Below are 20,153 nucleotides of genomic sequence, written 5' to 3' on the forward strand. Positions count from 1 at the left end.
GACATTCCGTGCTTCCTACTTCGTGGCAACAGTTTGGGGAAGGCCCTTTCCTGTTTCAGCATGACAATGCCCCCGTGCACAAAGCGTGGTCCATACAAAAATGATTTGTTGAGATTGGTGTGGAAGAACTTGACTGGTTTGCACAGAGCCCTGACCTTAACCCCGTCGAACACTTTTGGGATGAATTGGAACGCCGACTGCGACAAAAAAATCTAAACAGTTCACCTGATATGGATGAAAATACCCTCAAATTAATGTTCACAGCCTACTCTTTAATTTCATAGTCATTGTTTGATTTAAAATCCAAACGTTTGGAATATTAGAGCCAAAAGAAGAAAGAATGCTTCATGGTCCCAATAATGACAGAGGGCACTATAATTCATATCATAGGCCTAATAGTACTGTAGAGCTCTTTTACTATTTTTTTTTTTATTTTTTTATTTTATTTTTTTATTTTTTTATTTTTTTTTTGGGGTGGATCAGCTTAATATTGCGGAAAGAATGTTGCTTCCAATGTAATTGTCTGCATCATTTCCAATCCCCCATATTTTTTTGGGTAAATATATATATCCATACACGCATGCATACATATATACATATATACATACACATACCTATATAGACATACATACTTTTTTAAAGAATATACCTTTATTATTATTCCCCGCAACCCTACCACCGCTCCCCCAATTGGAGTAAACTAATAAACACTTCTGCTTTTACCTTCAATTTATACATCTTATACCTATTTTACAGACACAGACTACTTTATAATAGTTCTCTCTTGTTTGTTCTTAGTCCTTCCTCTATTTCTGTTGTCCATCCAATTTTATTTCCACTTGTAACTGTGCTATTTCACAAAAGCTCCGCACCTATACACATTTCACAGATCCCGTATGCCCTACATTGTTTATCTTGTTATTAGTCCCCCCCTTCAGTTCTACTCAACCCTTCCCATCTATCTTCCAACATCATCCATTTCGGATTTTTATTTGCCATATATTTTTCAACTGTGCTGTGATGCTTCACAAAAGATTTGAACCTTCCTATTCTCATAGCTTCTACAGATTGTAAATTAAAAATAAACATTTTTGCTAAAATAATTATTATATTATTGATTGATTGACTATGGCTTTTCAAATCCCCCAGTATTGCTATCTGTAGCGTTAGTTCTAGGCAAATGTTGCAATTCTTCAGCCATTCCTGGACCTGTGACCAAAAACGAGCTACATATGGACAATACCAAAATAAATGGTCTAATGACTCTGCCTCCTCACAGCAGAATCTACAGAGCTGGGAAGATTGTATACCCCATATATATAACATTCTATTAGTTGCAAGAATTTTGTACAATAATTTAAATTGAAAAATTCGAAGTTTTGAATCCGGCGTTGTTTTGCGTATCAATTCATAAACCATGTGCCATGGAATGGGTACATCGAACATCTCTTCCCAACTATTTTGCAATTTATATGGCACAGCTGTCAGTTTTTTGGTCCTTAAATGAAATTGGTATATGTTTTTATTTATCACACTTTTCTTTAACCATTTATGTTCTTTAATACAGGGCCGACATACAAGTTCCTTACTTTTTTCCCCTTCTACTTGCCTCTTCCATTTTTGTGGTAATGCTGCAATTAATTGGTTGTAATTTTGGGTAGAGCAGACATTTCCATATGTCTGTGTGAGCTGCATGTGTGACATAACTCCACCAGTCCTATTTATGATATCATTCACAAAAATTATACCTTTTTTAAACATTTCTTCGATAAATACAGTTTTTTTATCAATTACTATATTTGAATTTAACCACAATATTTGTTGTACTATTTGTTCCGTCCTTTCAGGTGGATTAAACTGAAATTGCAACCAACTTTCTAAGGCTTGTTTAAAAAATAAGGATATTTTGGAGATTATTTCCTTTTCAAACAACCGAAAGTGAGCAGGTGTAATCTGAATAAAGGGAAAAAGGCCCTTCTTGAACATAGGATGAGACATTCGTACCAATTTACTAGAGAACCAGTTTGGATTTAAGTATAACTTTTGTATGACTGATGCCTTTAGTGAGAGGTCTAATGCTTTAATATTTAATAATTTCTGCCCTCCGAATTCATATTCGTTATATAAATAGGCCCTTTTAATTTTATCTGGCTTGCCGTTCCAAATAAAATGGAATATTTTTTGTTCATATAATTTAAAAAGCAGGTCACTAGGTGTAGGCAAAACCATAAGCAAATAGGTCAACTGTGATATGACTAAAGAGTTAATCAGGGTGATTTTTCCACAAATAGACAAGTATTTTCCTTTCCATGGTAGCAAGATCTTATCTATTTTTGCTAACTTTCTATAAAAATTTATTGGAGTGAGATCATTTCTTTCTTTTGGGATTTTTATACCGAGTATATCCACATCTCCGTCAGACCATTTAATTGGTAAACTACATGGCAATATAAAATGTGTATTTTTTAGTGATCCAATACGTAATATGGTACATTTATCATAATTTGGTTTTAATCCAGAGAGGATAGCAAAGGTATCTAGATCCTCTATGAGGCCGTGGAGAGACTCTAGTTGTGGTTTTAAAAGAAAACATGAATCATCAGCGTACAATGACACCTTAGTTTTTAAGCCACGGATTTCTAATCCATTAATATTAATGTTTGATCTAATTTTAACAGCTAACATTTCGATGGCAATAATAAATAGATATGCCGATAGTGGACAACCTTGTTTTACTCCTCTAGATAGTTTAAAACTTTCTGAGATGTAGCCATTATTTACTATTTTACACCTAGGGTTACTATACATAATTTTAACCCATTTTATAAGAGATTCCCCAAAATTGAAATATTCTAGGCATTTATATATAAACTCCAGTCGTACTTTATCAAAAGCCTTTTCAAAATCAGCTATGAAAACCAGACCTGGTGTCCCCGATATTTCATAGTGTTCTATTGTTTCCAGTACTTGCCTTATATTATCTCCAATGTATCGTCCATGTAAAAAACCTGTCTGATTAGGATGAATAATATCTGACAAAACTTGTTTTATTCTATGCGCCAAGCATTTTGCTAGGATTTTTGCATCACAACACTGAAGTGTAAGAGGTCTCCAATTTTTTAATTGGACTGGATCTTTATATATACCACTTGGGTCCTGTTTCAGTAATAACGATATCAGACCTTCTTGTTGCGTGTCTGATAATCTACCATTTATATAGGAGTGGTTAAAACAAGCTAATAATGGTCCTTTGAGTATATCAAAAAAAGTTTTGTATACTTCCACTGGTATGCCATCCAGCCCTGGAGTTTTCCCATCCTTAAAGGCCCCAATTGCATCAAGCAGTTCCTCCTCTGTAATTTGGCCTTCACATGAGTCTTTCTGTACAGATGTTAATTTTACATTATTAATAGGAAAAAAATCCATACAATTAGTTTCAGTTAGTGGAGATGGAGGAGCCTGAAACGAAAACATATTCTTAAAGTACTTTACTTCCTCTTTCAAAATATCATTTGGTGAATCATGCGTGACTCCATCATTTGTAACAAGTTTTAATACATTTTTTTTGGTAGCATTTCTATATTGAAGATTGAAAAAGAATTTGGTGCATTTTTCCCCATATTCCATCCAGTTCGCTTTATTTTTATAATGTATTACACTGGATCTTTCTTGAATAAGTTCCTCCATTTCTTTTTGTTTTTCCTCTAACTTATTCTGTGCCTCTATGGTACTGTTTTTATTGCTATCTAACTGTACTGTTAGTCCTTCAATTTCCTTTGTTAATATGGACTCTTTTGATCTAAATTGCTTTTGTTTTATAGATGAGTACTGAATTGCATGGCCTCTAAAGGCACACTTAAAAGTGTCCCATACAATAAGGGGATCTGCTGTACCTATGTTATGTCTGAAAAAGTCAGTTATAAAATCTTCTGTCCTAGTTCTAAACAATTTATCATCTAGTAGACTTTGATTAAATTTCCAATATCCTCGCCCACGTGGAAATTCTGTAAGAGAAATATATATGCCAATTATGTGATGATCCGACCGCATTCTGTCCCCTATCAACACTTTTTTAACTTTTGGTGCCAGAGAGAATGGTATAAGAAAGTAGTCAAGACGACTAGCTTGATTCAGCCTCCGCCATGTATATCTCACTAAATCAGGGTATTTAAGTCTCCATATATCCACTAATTCCAATATATCCATGACATTCATGATTTCCTTAAGTGCCTGAGGGTGATAGTTTGTAGTGTGATTTCCTTTCCGGTCTATAGAGGTATTTAAGACCGTATTAAAATCTCCCACTATAATAATAGAGTCTAGTGTTGCTTGTAGAGTTGATAAATTCTTATATATATTTTCAAAGAAGCTTGGATCATCATTATTCGGACCGTATAGGTTAACAAGCCATATTTGTTTATTGTCCAATAACATATTTAAAATAATCCATCTACCTTGAGGATCTGTTTGGACAATTTGCACATTTGGATCAAAATTATTGTTAATTAAAACCATCACCCCTTTTGAATTTCTTTGCCCATGGGAGAAATATATTTTTCCCCCCCAGTTCTTTTTCCACAAAACTTCATCTAAAACTGTTGAATGGGTTTCCTGTAAACAATAGATATTATAATCCTTCTCTTTTAGCCAGGTAAATACTGATCGTCTTTTCTTATTATCTGCTAAGCCATTACAATTGTAACTGGCTATACTTATTTCACCACTTACCATAATGAGACACACCTTTCATTCTTTTAATCAGAATATATTTTTGTAAACGTACTATTAAAAAGTAACATAATGATTGAGTGTCTATATAGTTGTACCATGATATTTGCATTTCTACTAAGTAAACCTCCAATTGGTCCCTACTATTCCACCCGCTAAAAGGCCTCATCTCGAGATGGCTTGTCATCCCAATGCCCGGTAGACCACCCTCGACCCCCTGTATCCCATAGCCCTGAACCGACTGGGATCCATTCTTTGAAAAGAGCATACAGTGCCATTTACCGAATTGAAGAAGATCAATTACCATATGCATTTCCATTGCCCTCACCTCGATTTGTATTATATATATCTGTGGATCATCCTCTATTGTCCCTAACATCTTTTACTTCTTCCTTCGCAACAGTTGTGGGATACACACATACACCCACACACACTCAGCCCTTACCCCCACACAACCATAAGCTCACTTTCTCAACAATTGCACCATCCCAGAGCCCAACTCAAGATGGGTCATGATTTACAAATGCACTTGCAGTTGCAGCTGCATGAGAAGGCCTGCAAGACCGCACAAAAAATTAGCAAAAATTGAGAGATTTATTTACCATTGTCATATCCTAGATAATGGAGGTCAAATGTACACCTTATTCCTGAAACACCCACAATACGGCCACCCGTCATGACCATGTCCCCACGCATCTCCATGCAGTCCGACTTTGATTTTGTGCCGCCAGGGCCACAATAATATACCCCCTCTCTGAATGTCCGAGTGTGACCCCCTCCCCATGGGTTACTGCAGCTAGTGTTGCCAGCACTGCCACTGCCTGGGTGGGGGCACCCCACCGGAATCCCCACCGGCTAGGTACAAGGTCGTCAAGGTTCTCATTAGCAGCTTTGAGAATTTCCTTGTATATTATGCTCTCCCTTATTGGGGCTTTGGCTTTGCAGGACCAACCCTGCCAAGCAGGCTCAGAATCTTGAGGGGGCAGTGCTGCTCTTGGTCTCTGACCTCATTTTAGCTGCATACAGACCGCTTACAGCGGGCACATAAAACAGTTAGGGACTTCTCCTTAGTATCTGGGTCATTCAGGTGGGTGTCTAGGGTATAGTGCCATGGACCGTACCATTAAAATAGGATAATAAATAATTAGATATAATTTATAAAAAAATAAATAAAAAATGTAGTTCTCCATGATAGGACAATAAATAAATAAGACGTATAATTCATTATAAAAGTATATCCATCATCTGAACAACATTGAAAGCCCTCTCATACCCGGCTCACAGCAATACATTGGCTCTGGGATATGCAACCATTTCATTACTCACTCACTCAACTTTCCAAACATAACAAATAAAATAAAAAATAAACACAAACCATACCATCCACACATACTGTGCCTTCTGTTTACTTAGTTTTTATCTTCACTATGTTGAATTAGTGCTTGTGTGTTCAATTAGTTATATGTGAAGATTTATAGAAAAGCTATATTTTTTATTGTATTGTTACAATCAGTAACCGGGCTTGAATTGTGTTTATTTCCCTCGTCTATGAGAACTTTGTAATTTTTAAAATAACCATGGAGTAGTCTTTGTGTCTCTGAACAACTGGTTATCAATATATAGTTTATCAACGACGAGAGCTACTCGTTTCGCTTTTAATCTATTTTCTTTGAAAATTGGATACAGAACTTTGCGCCGTTCTGCAATTTCCTTCGGAAACTGATCATTCATGCCAATTTTGGTCCCAGCAAGTCTTTTACCCAGGCTTTTAACCATTATTTTATCTTTAAATGAAGCAAATTTGGCAACGATTGGGCGTTCGTACCTCTGCCCTCTCTGTCCGAAGCGGTGAACGCGTTCAAGTTGGATTTTGTCGATAACTTCGCGTGGAATCTGAAGCGCTGTAAGGAGGAACTCTCTAACTATAGATTCAGGAACTTCTCCTTCTTTTTCTTGGATACCTGTAAGTACCAAATTCTCTCTCATGGATCTAGTTTGTATGTCTAGTAAGGTTTCCTTCAGAACGGTGTTCTCCTTTTTAATTCCATTCATTTCGGTTTCAATCTTATTGACTGTCCCTTTTAGCGCGTGTGTTTGCTTCTCCAATGTCGCAGCTTTTTCATCACTCATCTCTAGGCTTGCCTTCAACTCTTTTATATCCTTACTAACTAATTCAAGTATACCCAGTTTGTCATTTATTGATTTTAACAGATCGGTTTCGACCTTTACCATTCCGGGTGGTGAGAATATTAAATCATCAGTGTCTGTAGAAGAGTCACGTTTTCGTTTTGTAATCGGTTCCCCTGTCTTACTCTCCGTCATGTTTGGTTGTTGCCTGTTTTCGTAATATTTGTCGATAAATGTCTCTAGTTTTAGGATTTGTTTTGTGTTATTGTCCAGATTGAAGGTTATCACTCACCAGATTAAGTAGTGCTAATATTTTAGTCTAATTTAGCAGATATTTCGAATATTATGTTTTATCTTGAGGTGCTCTACATAAATCCCTTCAGTCCGCCATTACCCTTACGTTACCTTTACGTCATACGTCACTCTCTTTTACTCTTTTACTATTGGTTTCAGGTGTGTTAGGCCAAGGCCAGAGTGAGAACAGTACGGCAGACCCCCAGGGCCAGGACTGTGCAGCCCAGCAGCTAGGGATTGGGCCTAAATAGGTTTCTCCCCTGACGTATTTTCATGACAGACTCCTTTTGTCGTACAGTATTCCATATAAGGCATCCAGACCTTATGAAAGTTGCACAGTATACCCTTAATTCTTTAATAAATCAAATCTAGTGATACATAACTTGACATTTCTGCCATCTATTGTGACATTGTGGGAGGATAATCAATTAATGCAATGTATTTCTTAGCCGCTATAAATGCTAGGTTACACCGTTTCTTCTGATAACAGTCTCCAGTATCAACGTTTCCAAGCAAACAAAAAAACAGGGAGAAGGGAGAACCTGTAGACATGCTGAGATAAAAGAACATACACTTTGCCTGAATTCAGCCAGCCTTCACAAGAGAATAACATATGCAGATATGTCCCCTTGTGTTTTACACATCTAGTAGAGGAATTACAGTGTATGATATTCAGTTTTACTGGCATATAGTACGTTCTATGGATGGTCTTAAACTGCAGTAATTTATGTCTGAGATGACAGGACATTCTAACATATCAATAGTGTCTTATTTTTGTTTGGCATGTTTTGTGTCATTGGGAAAAGCCTGTATCAACAGTTTGGATTGGAAATCAACTTTAGAGGTTTGTCAGACGGTATCTTGTATCCTGTATCTTCAATAGGGGCTGAGTTGAAAATCGACCAACCTCAGATTTCGCACTTCCTGGTTGGATTTTTTCTCAGGTTTTTGCCTGCCATATGAGTTCTGTTATACTGACAGACATCATTCAAACAGTTTTAGAAACTTCAGAGTGTTTTCTATCCAAATATACTAATAATATGCATATATTAGCAACTGGGACTGAGGAGCAGGCAGTTTACTCTGGGCACCTCTGGGCACCTTATTCATCCAAGCTACTCAATACTGCCCCCAGCCATAAGAAGTTAAAATAGTTTCAATCTTTGAAGCCTCTGGCTTGTCCAGTTTTCGCTGCTTAGCGAGAATATATTGATGTATCTGAAAAAGTTCACCTCAGAGCTTTCACAGACTGGTCTTCCATGGTTGCCTGACCCTGCTCAGACCCCTGTCACCATCTGATCCTGCTATAAAGCATGACAAAGAATTACCTTGGTGTACATTTATACATTGAATCTATTATTGGATAATATAATGGTTCAATAATAGAAATGACCATCAACTCAAGATGGAACTTTGTATTCATTCACTGGTTATTTAATATAATTAAAAATTCACCTGAGCTCCGTAGACTAGTCTTCCCTGGCTGTCTGACCCTGCTGGAACCCCTGTCACCATCTGATCCTGCTGAGAGATGATGAGCATAGTGTTGTGTACTGACTGCGCACCATGACAGTGAAGCCTGTAGAGCTGTTTATATTGTGTCAGTGTGAGCAAAGTAGGGAATTAGCTAGGGAAACTGACAGATCAATAATGTTACATTGCTATACTGACTCACATTGCGCTGTCAAAAGACGTCAGAATATCGGTCCTCAATTGTTTGGCCACTGGTTTCATCATTTGATTCAGGTCTAGTGTGATTGAGGCAAAACTGATAGCTAAAGTCAGTGAGCCAGCTAACGTTAACCAACTGTTAGCTAACTCTAATGGTACAGTACATTCAGAAAGTATTTAGACCCCTTGACCTTTTCCACATTTTGTTACGTTACAGCCTTATTCTAAAAATGGTTACATTGTTATTTTCCCTCTTCGATTTACGCACAATACCCCATAATGACAAAGCAAAAACAGGTTTTTAGAATTTTTTGCAAATGTATTAAAAATAATAAAACGGAAGTATCACATTTACATAAGTATTCAGACCCTTTACTCAGTACTTTTTTGAAGTACCTTTGGCAGCGATTACCGCTTCGAGTATTCTTGGGTATGACACTACAAGCCTGACACACCTGTTTTTGGGGAGTTTCTCCCATTCTTCTCTGCAGATCTTCTAAAGCTCTGTCAGGTTTGATGGGGAGCGTCGCTGCACAGCTATTTTCAGGTCTCTCCAGAGATGTTCGATTGGGTTCAAGTTCTAGTCTCCCAGTCCCTGCCGCTGAAAACATTTCCACAGCATGATGCTGCCACCACCATGCTTCACAGTAGGGATGGTATTGGCCAGGGGATGAGCGGTGCCAGGTTTCCTCCAGACGTGACGCTTGGCATTGGCCAAAGAGTTCAATCTTGGTTTCTCATGGTCTGAGTCCTTTAGGTTCCTTTGGCAAACTCAAAGCGGGCTGTCAAATCAAATCAAATTGTATTTGTCACATGCGCCGAATACAACAGGTGTATACTTTACCGTGAAATGTTTACTCACAAGTCCTTAACCAACAATGTAGTTCAAGAAGGAGTTAAGAAAATATTTACTAAATAAACTAGTGAAAAAAATCCAAAAGTAACACCAGAAAATTACATAACAATAATGAGTCTATATACAGGGGGTACCGGTACCGAATCAATGTGCGGGGGTACAGGTTAGTCGAGGTAATTTGTAAAGTGACTATGCATAGATAATAAACAGCGAGTAGCAGCAGTGTAAAAACAAATGGAGGGGGGGGGGGGGGGGGGGGGGGGGTAAATGTAAATAGTCTGGGAGGCCATTTGATTAATTGTTCTGCAGTCTTATGGCTTGGGGGTAGAAGCTGTTAAGGAGCCTTTTTGTCCTAGACTTGGCGCTCCGGTACCGCTTGCCGTGCGGTAGCAGAGAGAACAGTCTGACTTGGGTGACTGGAGAATTTTTGGGGACTTCCTCTGTCACCGCCTAGTATATAGGTCCTGGATGTCAGGAAGCTTGGCCCCAGTGATGTACTGGGCCATAAGCACTAGCCTCTGTAGCACCTTAGGGTCAGATGCTGAGCAGTTGCCATACCAGGCGGTGATGCAACCGGGTAGAAGCTGTTAAGGAGCCTTTTAGTTCTAGACTTGGTGCTCCGGTACCGCTTGCCGTGCGGTAGCAGAGAGAACAGTCTATGGACTTGGGTGACTGGAGTCTTTGACAATTTTTTGGGACTTCCTCTGACACTGCCTAGTATATAGGTCCTGGATGGCAGGAAGGTTGGCCCCGGTGATATACTGGGCCATAAGCACTACGCTCTGTAGCTCCTTACGGTCAGATGCCGAGCAGCTGCCATACCAGGCGGTGATGCAACCGGTCAGGATGCTCTCGATGGTGCAGCTGTAGAACTTTTTGAAGATTAGGGGACCCATGCCAAATCTTTTCAGTCTCCTGAGGGTGAAAATGTGTTGTCGTGCCCTCTTCACAACTGTCTTGGTGTGTTTGGACCATGATAGTCTGTTGGTGATGTGGACACCAAGGAATTTGAATCCCTCGACCCGCTCCACTTCAGCCCTGTTGATGTTAATGGGGGCCTGTTCGGCCCTCCTTTTCTTATAGTCCATGATCAGCTCTTTTGTCTTGCTCACATTGAGGGAGAGATTTGAGGGAGAGTGAGGGAGAGTGCTACGGGGCGGTAATCATATAGGCAGGTTACCTTCGCTTTCTTGGGCACAGGGACTATGGTGGTCTGTTTGAAACAGACTTGGTCAGGGAGAGGTTGAAAATGTCAGTGAAGACACTTGCCAGTTGGTCCGCGCATGCTTTGAGTACACATCCTGTGAATGTTGACATGTTTAAAGGTCTTGCTCACATCAGCCACGGAGAGCGTGATAACACAGTCGTCCGGAACAGCTGGTGCTCTCATGCACGCTTCAGTGTTGCTTGCCTCGAAGCGAGCATAAAAGGCATTTAGCTCGTCTGGTAGGCTCGCGTCACTGGGCAGCTCGCGGCTGGGTTTCAAGCCCTGCCACATCCGTCATGTGCCTTTTACTGAGGAGTGGCTTCTGTCTGGCCACTCTACCATAAAGGCCTGATTGGTGGAGTGCTGCAGAGATGGTTGTCCTTCTCGAAGGTTCTCCCCGATTTCTCAGTTTGGCCGGGTGGCCAGCTCTTGGAAGAGTCTTGGTGGTTCCAAACTTCTTTCATTTTAGAATGATGGAGGCCACTGTGTTCTTGGGAACCTTCAATGCTGCAGACATTTTTTGGTACCTTTCCCCAGATCTGTGCGTTGACACAATGCTGCCTCGGAGCTCTACGGACAATTCCTTCGACCTCAAGGCTTGATTTTTGCTCTGACATGCACTGTCAACTCTGGGACCTTATATAGACAGGTGTGTGCGTTTCCAAATCATGTCCAATCAATTGAATTTACCACAGGTGGACTCCAGTCAAGTTGTAGAAACATCTCAAGGATGATCAATGGAAACAGGATGCACCTGAGCTCAATTTCAATTATCATAGCAAAGGGTCTGAATACTTATGTAAATAAGGTATTTCTGTTCTTTATTTTAAATACATTTGCAAAAATTGTGTGTATTGTGTGTAGATTGATGAAATTATCATTTTTTAAATCCATTTTAGATTAAGGCTGTAATGTAACAAAATGTGGAAAAAATGAAGGGGTCTGAATACTTTCCGAATGCACTGTACATCAACGGGCAAAATTTGCCAAGTTAATTTACTTCTGTTGAAACGGGACAAAGTCTACAAAGCATTTCCATACACACAACAGCTGAAAGATACTGCTTCCTGACAGAGAGCTAGAGCTGAACTGACTGTGGTAGCTACTAGCTAGCTAACTAGCTAGTTCATGCACTTCAGACAGAACCTCAGTCGAGAGGGGATGAAACATGTAATCCATTAGCTAACGTTACATGTCAGTTACACTACTAACTCAGCACTAGGAATAAATAAATGTTTTATGTTAACTCAAACATCAGTTACCTTGCCAGCTACATCAGTCAAATAAGGAGTAGCCAGTTTCTGCTCTGCTTGCTTTTACAACTCGGAGAAAAAGCACAATACACACAGACAACAGCTGCCTCTGTTCCTACGCTCTGTGGTACCCGCAGGGTCCTAAATCCAGCCGTCTGATACCGCCAAACAGCCTACCCGACCTCTCTGAGACGTCCGCATGGTCCACACTGAGACCCCTGGGGGGCAAAAATGCTATTTCAGAATGTGTGTGTGGTGGGGGGGTCATGTCCCCCTCATTCCCAGTGAAAGTTGCGCCCCTGATACTACCACTCCCGCTGTAGCTGCAATGAAATAGTAGCCAAGTGTATCGATAGCCCTGCGTTTCTATTATTATTAGCAGCTCGTCGTGTCTATTTAAATATGGATGAATACTTCACTTTCTCTGGTCATAGGAACAACATGAGGCAGATGCGGATGCGGTGCGACTCCAGTTTTGCCATGAGGTGGAACACAGTGTCCCCTCTCTCTGGTCAGTCTCACCACTGAGACTAATGACGTGTTCAAAACAACTGGTAACTCGTAAATAGGACATCTCCGACTTCAGTTCATTCAAGACAACTGGGAACTCATGAAGAAAAAAAAAAAAGAGATCTGACTGGGATTTTTTTTTTTGAACGATCATCCAGTTGACGTCATGATTTTATCTTTTTTTTCTCGAGTTCCCAGTTGTCTTGTAAGCACCATGACCATCAGATGCAGGCATCATCAGTCCAGTAAAATAAAAAAGCTATTTGCAAATTATTTCAATTTATACTCAGCTGTGCCTTACATATGCTACACAAACTGATCTATTTTGTTATCAAAGCTAGAGTTTGGAAATATAATATTGTCTGAGAAGAACAATATTCGCAGGCCAAGCATTTACAGTGCTGTGAAAAAGTATTTGCCCCCTTCCTGATTTCTTATTGTATTGCACATTTGTCACACTTAAATGTTTCAGATCAAACTAATTTAAATATTACACAAAGATAACCCAAGTAAATACAAAACGCAGTTTTTAAGTGATGATTTTATTTATTAAGGGAAAAAGCTATCCTAACCTTCATGGCCCTATGTGAAAAAGTAATTGCCCCCTAAACCTAATAACTGGTTGTGCCACCCTCAGCAGCAACAACTGCAATCAAGTGTTTGCGATAACTGCCATTGAGTCTTTCACATCGCCGTGGAGGAATTTTGGCCCACTCTTCTTTGCAGAATTGTTTTAATTCAGCCACATTAGAGGGTTTTCGAGCATGAACCGCCTTTTTAAGGTCACGCCACAGCATCTCAATCGGATTCAAGTCCGGACTTTGACTAGGCCACTCCAAAACCTTTATTTTGTTTTTTTAAGCCATTCAGAGGTGGACTTGCTGGTGTGTTTTGGATCATTGTCCTGCTGCAGAACCCAAGTGCGCTTCAGCTTGAGGTCACAAACTGATGGCCGGACATTATCCTTCAGGATGTTTTGGTAGAGAGCAGAATTCATGGTTCCATCAATCACAGCAAGTCGTCCAGGTCCTGAAGCAGCAAAGCAGCCCCAGACCATCACAATACCACCACCATATCTGACTGTTGGTATAATGTTCTTTTTCTGAAATGCTGTGTTACTTTTACGCCAGATGTAAAGGGACGCACACCTTACAAAAAGTTCAACTTTTGTCTCGTCAGTCCACAGAATATTTTCCCGAAAGTCTTGAGGATCATCCAGATGTTTTTTGCCAAAAGTGAGACTAGCCTTTATGTTCTTTTTGGTCAGCAGTGGTTTTCACCTTGGAACTCTGCCATGGATACCATTTTTGCCCAGTCTCTTTCTTATGGTTGAGTCATGAACACTGACCTTAACTGAGGAAAGTGAGGCCTGCAGTTCTTTAGATGTTGTGGGTTCTTTTGTGACCTCTTGGATGAGTCGTCGCTGCGCTCTTGGGGTAATTTTGGTAGGCCGGCCACTCCTGGGAAGGTTCACCACTGTTCCAAATTTCCTCATTTGTGGATAATGTCTCTCACCGTGGTTCTCTGGAGTCCCAAAGCTTTAATGGCTTTGTAACCCTTTCCAGACTGATAGATGTCAATTACTTTGTTTCTCATCTGTTCCTGAATTTCTTTGGATCGCAGCATGATGTCTTGCTTTTTGAGATCTTTTGGCATACTTCACTTTGTCAGACAGGTTCTATTTAAGTGATTTCTTGTTTCAACAGGTCTGGCAGTAATCAGGCCTGGGTGTGGCTAGTGAAATTGAACTCAGCTTTCCAAAAAAATGTGATTAACAACAGTAAATTCATGATTTAACAAGTGGGGGCAATTACTTTGTTACATAGGGCCATGAAGGTTCGGATAGCTTTTTTCCCTTAATAAATAAAATGATCACTTAAAAACTGTGTTTTGTGTTTACTTGAGTTATCTTTGTGTAATATTAAAATTTGTTTGATGATCTGAAACATTTAAGTGTGACAAATGTGCAAGAAAATAAGAAATCAGGAAGGGGCAAATACTTTTTCACAGCACTGTGTAGAGCCAATATGCTGTGATAATATATTTGGCCTATTGCAGAAGCCTCATTCCTACAGAACTGCATTTTTATTAGGTTAATGTTAAGTTGTGAGCGGTAAATCTCAGCTTGCTTTTTGACTGTGACAGTGATCTTGACTCAGAAAAGGTTGGTGACCACTGGTCTAAAGTCACCTTATCTCCTCCTCTTCTTTCCTTCATCTGCACTGATCTCAACATAGGATAGGTGAAAGCACAATGTTCACCAAGCCCAGCTCTTTCATATCAGTGGAGATGAAATAGGTTAAGGAAGCCCCTTTAGACCATTAACTGGTGCTCCAGAGGGGTTGGGTTAAATGCGGAAGACACATTTCAGTTGAATGCATTCAGTTGTACAACTGACTAGGTATCCCCCTTTCCCTTTCCTTTCCCCCTTACAACTAGGTTACATAACACTCTCTGTCCTATCTTCTCTTAAGATACTGTGTGTGTCTCGCTCTTCTCTCTCCAGCCTGAGGACTCTAACTCTTCAGGATCGGGGACCAAAAACGAAGCCAACCGGACAAGTGGTGGCAGCGGAGGACTGATGGAGGAGATGAACGCTCTGCTGGCGCGGAGGTCAGAGCATAGAGTTAGAAACACTAGAGCAGGCATTCCTATTCAGAGCATAGAGTTAGAAACACTAGAGCAGGCATTCCTATTCAGAGCATAGCGTTAGAAACACTAGAGCAGGCATTCCTATTCAGAGCATAGAGTTAGAAACACTAGAGCAGGCATTCCTATTCAGAGCATAGCGTTAGAAACACTAGAGCAGGCATTCCTATTCAGAGCATAGAGTTAGAACTACAAGTCTGTGCGGGACTAATTTATTAATCCCGCTCCCACCCGCTCCCACCCGCAGCTTTTCATGCGGCACCCTCCCACACCCAGTGGCTTTCTGTCCGGCTCCTACCCACTACCGCAAGAACTGGTCCCGAACCCAACTGCGGTCCTGCAATGTTATTTTAGACGTATGTGACGCAGCTCACTTGGTAGCCATGGTCGCAGCGATTTTAGGCCCTATAGGGAATATCAAAATGCGGAAAAATAACCTAAGAAATATATTAAATTAACAGAGATTCTCACATAGTCCGTTAAATCAGGCTATCTGTATTACTGGGCTATATCAGCTAATAGGGTAGACATAGTTTGAAGAGAGCAGAGTTGGAGAGACTTGCACTTTACAATTAGCTACATTTTATACCCTACCTTTTAGGAGTGGGACGATTTTCAAACTGACAAATATGAATGATCAATATTTATTTCAAGGCAATATAGTACACTATAGCCTAATCATATTTATGAAGTATATTTCCTTGGAAAGATAACTTCCCCGTGCTTCTCCGCCCGTGCACTGGCTATATTTATAGCCTACTCAAATCAAATCAAATGTTATTTGTCACATGCGCCGAATACAACAGGTGCTCACCTTACCATAAAATGCTTACTTACAAGCCCTTAACCAACAATGCAGTTCAAGTAATAGAGTTAAGAAAATATATACTAAATAAACTAAAGTAAAAAATGTAAAGTAACACAATAAAATAACTATAATGAGGCTATATACAGGGGGTACCGGTATCGAGTCAATGTGTGGGGGTACAGGTTAGTTGAGGTAATTTGTACATGTACTGTAGGTAGGGGTAAAGTGACTATGCATAGATAATAAACAGTGAGTAGCAGCAGTGTAAAAACAAATGGGGGGGGGGGGGGGGGGGGGGTGTCAATGTAAATAGTCCGGGTGGCCATTTGATTAATTGTTCAACAGTGTTATAGCTTGGAGGTAGAAGCTGTTAAGGAGCCTTTTGGACATAGACTTGGCGCTCCGGTACCGCTTGCCGTGCAGTAGCAGAGAGAACAGTCTGTGACTTGGGTGACTGGAATCTTTTTTGGACCTTTTATCTGTCACCGCCTAGTATATAGGTCGTGGAATGCATTCCAGGTGACTACCCCATGAAGCTGGTTGAGAGAATGCCAAGAGTGTGCAAAGCTGTCATCAAGGCAAAGAGTGGCTATTTGAAGAATCTCAAATATAAGATAGATTTTGATTTGTTTAACACTTTTTTGGTTACTACATGATTCCATATGTGTTAGTTCAAAGTGTTGATGTCTTCACTATTATTCTACAATGTAGAAAATAGTAAAAATAAAGAAAAACCCTTGAATGAGTAGGTGTTCTAAAACTTTTGACCGGTAGTGTATACTAGGTGCACTTGATCTTGCATGCCCAACTAGGAAAGGAGAGGTAGGACACTTAACTTGAAGCAGCGAATTCTGAGTATGTGAATAATGCAACAAAGATGTGCTTTTAATACAATAAGTATGCTAACGTATTCAAAGCAGAAAGACGAGCGTTTCCAAATCATCTGTGGGACAACAAAAAGATTTTCATCCCAAAGTTGCCTCTCTGACCGCCCGCTCCCAACCGCAGCACGAAAAATGCCGACTGACCGCAATGATCTCAATCTGGACCTGCAGGTTTCCCACAGAAACATAGCCTTCTAGTTAGAACAACAGACATTTCTATTCAAAATAATGTCTAGTCATATGGGGAGGGGACCGTCAGACATATTGAATGTACAACTTTGATATCAAACTGAATGAGGCTCTGACTTGAGGCTTCTTCTTGCCCCCAGAAGGAAAGCAGCATCAGAGAAGCCTGAGGACAACCAAATCGTGAGTGATGCTAACTGATGTTACAGTGACTTATGACTCTTTTATCATTACATTTATGACTCACTTCTCCTTAGTTGACGTCAATATATTTTTCCTGTTGTTTTGCAGGATGACCCCAATAGGTCCCCTTCCCCCGGCATCAAGGGTGGACAGAACGCCACAGGTACTCCAGTCACACACAGTTTATATATATATACATTTAAATTCTTGTAATTTAGCAGATGCTCTTATAGCAGACGCGACTTACAATTAGTGCATTCATCTTAAGATAGCTAGATGAGACAACCACATATCACAGTCATAACAGGCACATTTTCCCTCAATAAAGTAGTTATCAGCAGAGTCAGTGCTAGTAGGAAAAGACAAGTGTATTTTTGGGGGCGGAGGTTTATTTAAGATCCTCCTTGAAGAGGCAGGGTTTCTGACGTATACAACACAAATACACCACAATTTATTGTACACAAGAACAACACAATATATATATATATACACACACAATAAAATTGACATGTTGAGGTAATGTTTTTCCTACCCTGACCCCTGTCTTCTCTTCTCCTTCCCCTCTCAGATGGCGTGAAGAAGCCATGGGACAGAGCCAACTCTGCAGAGAGGTCATCACTGGTATCAAGGTGAGAAACTTGACGGACTAAGTTAGTCTGCCAACTTAGGTCTTAAAATTAGGTTATGTAATCAAGGGATTGGCTGGTTAACTCTGTAAAGGACTGTACACATTTCCCTCTGTACACTTAATGCCTTATTTGTGCACTTATAATTTTATATTGCATGCTTACTCTCATTTGTAAAATAAATATATTGAGATACTATGTTGTGTGAGAGTGTTTTCCTTGGTTTCTGTAGGGTACGACCTGTGGGGAGTAGCAGCGACACAGATGCCTTAGACTTTGACAGAATGAAGCAGGTAAGGAGCCCGGAAGTAAATTATTGGCACATACACTTTGTGAATATGAAAACATATACCTGTTATGATTAACTTTTGTACTTGGAACAGGAAATCTTGGAAGAAGTTGTTCGTGAATTACACAAGGTGAAGGATGAGATCATTGATGGTGCGTTATCTCTCTGAGTTCCTCATTCACTTCATCCAAGAATGTCTCGATAGGAAATGTACTGTCTGTGGCTAATACCTCTGTAGTATGTAGTTTACTGCACTTATGTTTGGAACTGACCAAATGAGGTTGTTATTGGAAGAGAAGAAGTGAGACATGTTTTCCTCCAGATGGCGCCAGAGACATAGAAACTGAAAGTAATACTGCTGATATACTAGAGTTGGTCTCTGACAGGACAACACATCTTCTCTCCATGACAAGACTTGTAACACTCCTGTTGTGTCTCCTCTCTCTTCCAGTCATTAGACAAGAACTGAGCAGAATCAGCACGACATAATCTTTCATGTACCTTTTGGAACCATTGTCCCCACGGCAACCACTGCTGTGTCTGAGGAGGCAAGGAGAGGATCGAGGCCCGAACTACAACCATTTATTTATTCTACATTGCTGTGATGTTAAAGCAACGTGACAATGTTGCTGTAACACTACAGGAACAGTTTGTTTACGTTACGTTTGGAAGAATGGGATGGATGGAGGACACTCTCGCACTGATTTTTTCACTTTCTCTGGTCTCGTTTTTCTCTCTTTTTCTCTATCTGTCCATCAGTAACCAATGTTTACTGTTCTGTTTCCCATCTTAAAGGAAACAATTATGAAATTCAATTAAGTAACATCTTGGTTTCCTAGGAGTTTTTATTTATAAAATGTTTGTTTGGCATTATTATTACTATCATTGTCATTAATATGACTATTATTTGTATTATTGTAGATGTAATGGTGTGAATATAAGTAGTAGTAGTTTTAGTGACGACAATAGTAACAAAATAATAATTATAATGACACTGATGATAATCATTTTATGTCAGCCTTTTATATTTTATATTGTAATTTTTTTCTCTTTTGATTTTGTTTTAAAATACAATTATAAGCACATATGGATTTATTTCTCATGATCTGACCTCAACATTTTTAAAAAGTTTTGTATCCTTTTTCGCCAAACACAATTGTGTGTGTGTAATCACTGACTGAAAGATTTTTTAAAACAGGTCTTGAACCTGAAAGGGAGGGTGGTATATAAACTATTGCTCTTTGGATATTGCAATCTTATGAACAAAAAAATAATAATACACCAGAGTATTTGTGATCATGTTGTTAATAAAATGTTTATTGGCTGCAACGATATGGTGAAGTATTGTTTGTTTTATTATTTCCTTTTATGACCAAGTGCTTCCTGGTAAAAAAAATGTAATTTGGCCTATATATATATATAGTATATATTCACTAAAATGATTTAAAATAAAACTGAACAATGTCTTGGAAAAATGAAGTGACCTCTTTGATTGTGAGAGTTGTGTCTGTTTTCTGAGTTGTGCTTGATTAGCTGCTTTGATTTAGTGTTTATTCACAAGCATTCACCTAGTCAGACTGTGTATTCCTACACTATGGGCCACTATGAACATCATTTGGCCTATCTGTTCCTTTTAACATATCTCTGTTTTAGTCATACTTTCTAACAACACATAACACTATCCTTTGGCGTATTCATTGGGGATCAATTTAGAGAATTGTTAAGTATAGGGATGAATGATTCCCTACATGACAGAGAACCCCATCTGTACTTCTCCATACACTTCTATCTGACTTTTCTGTAACATGGCTTTGCAACCTCCTGATATTAATAAACTCATGCAGTCAGTATACAGCACATGTAATGCAGATACATGACTGCA

At 39.5% G+C, this 20,153-nt stretch overlaps 1 protein-coding gene across 1 annotated transcript in view; it reads left to right on the top strand.

The window, feature by feature from the left end:
* Positions 1–18,760, top strand: part of LOC120019355 (ena/VASP-like protein) — a 37,480-nt gene extending 18,720 nt beyond the window's left edge. The window contains exons 5-11 of the mRNA XM_038962647.1: positions 15,153–15,259; positions 17,317–17,356; positions 17,510–17,519; positions 17,925–17,985; positions 18,215–18,275; positions 18,366–18,423; positions 18,723–18,760. Coding sequence (XP_038818575.1) covers positions 15,153–15,259; positions 17,317–17,356; positions 17,510–17,519; positions 17,925–17,985; positions 18,215–18,275; positions 18,366–18,423; positions 18,723–18,760 — 375 coding nt within the window. The remainder of the gene's footprint in view (positions 1–15,152; positions 15,260–17,316; positions 17,357–17,509; positions 17,520–17,924; positions 17,986–18,214; positions 18,276–18,365; positions 18,424–18,722) is intronic.
* Positions 18,761–20,153: the final 1,393 nt, after the last annotated feature.

This window comes from Salvelinus namaycush, chromosome 24, assembly GCF_016432855.1.
Source record: "Salvelinus namaycush isolate Seneca chromosome 24, SaNama_1.0, whole genome shotgun sequence".
NCBI classification, from domain to species: Eukaryota; Metazoa; Chordata; class Actinopteri; order Salmoniformes; family Salmonidae; genus Salvelinus; species Salvelinus namaycush.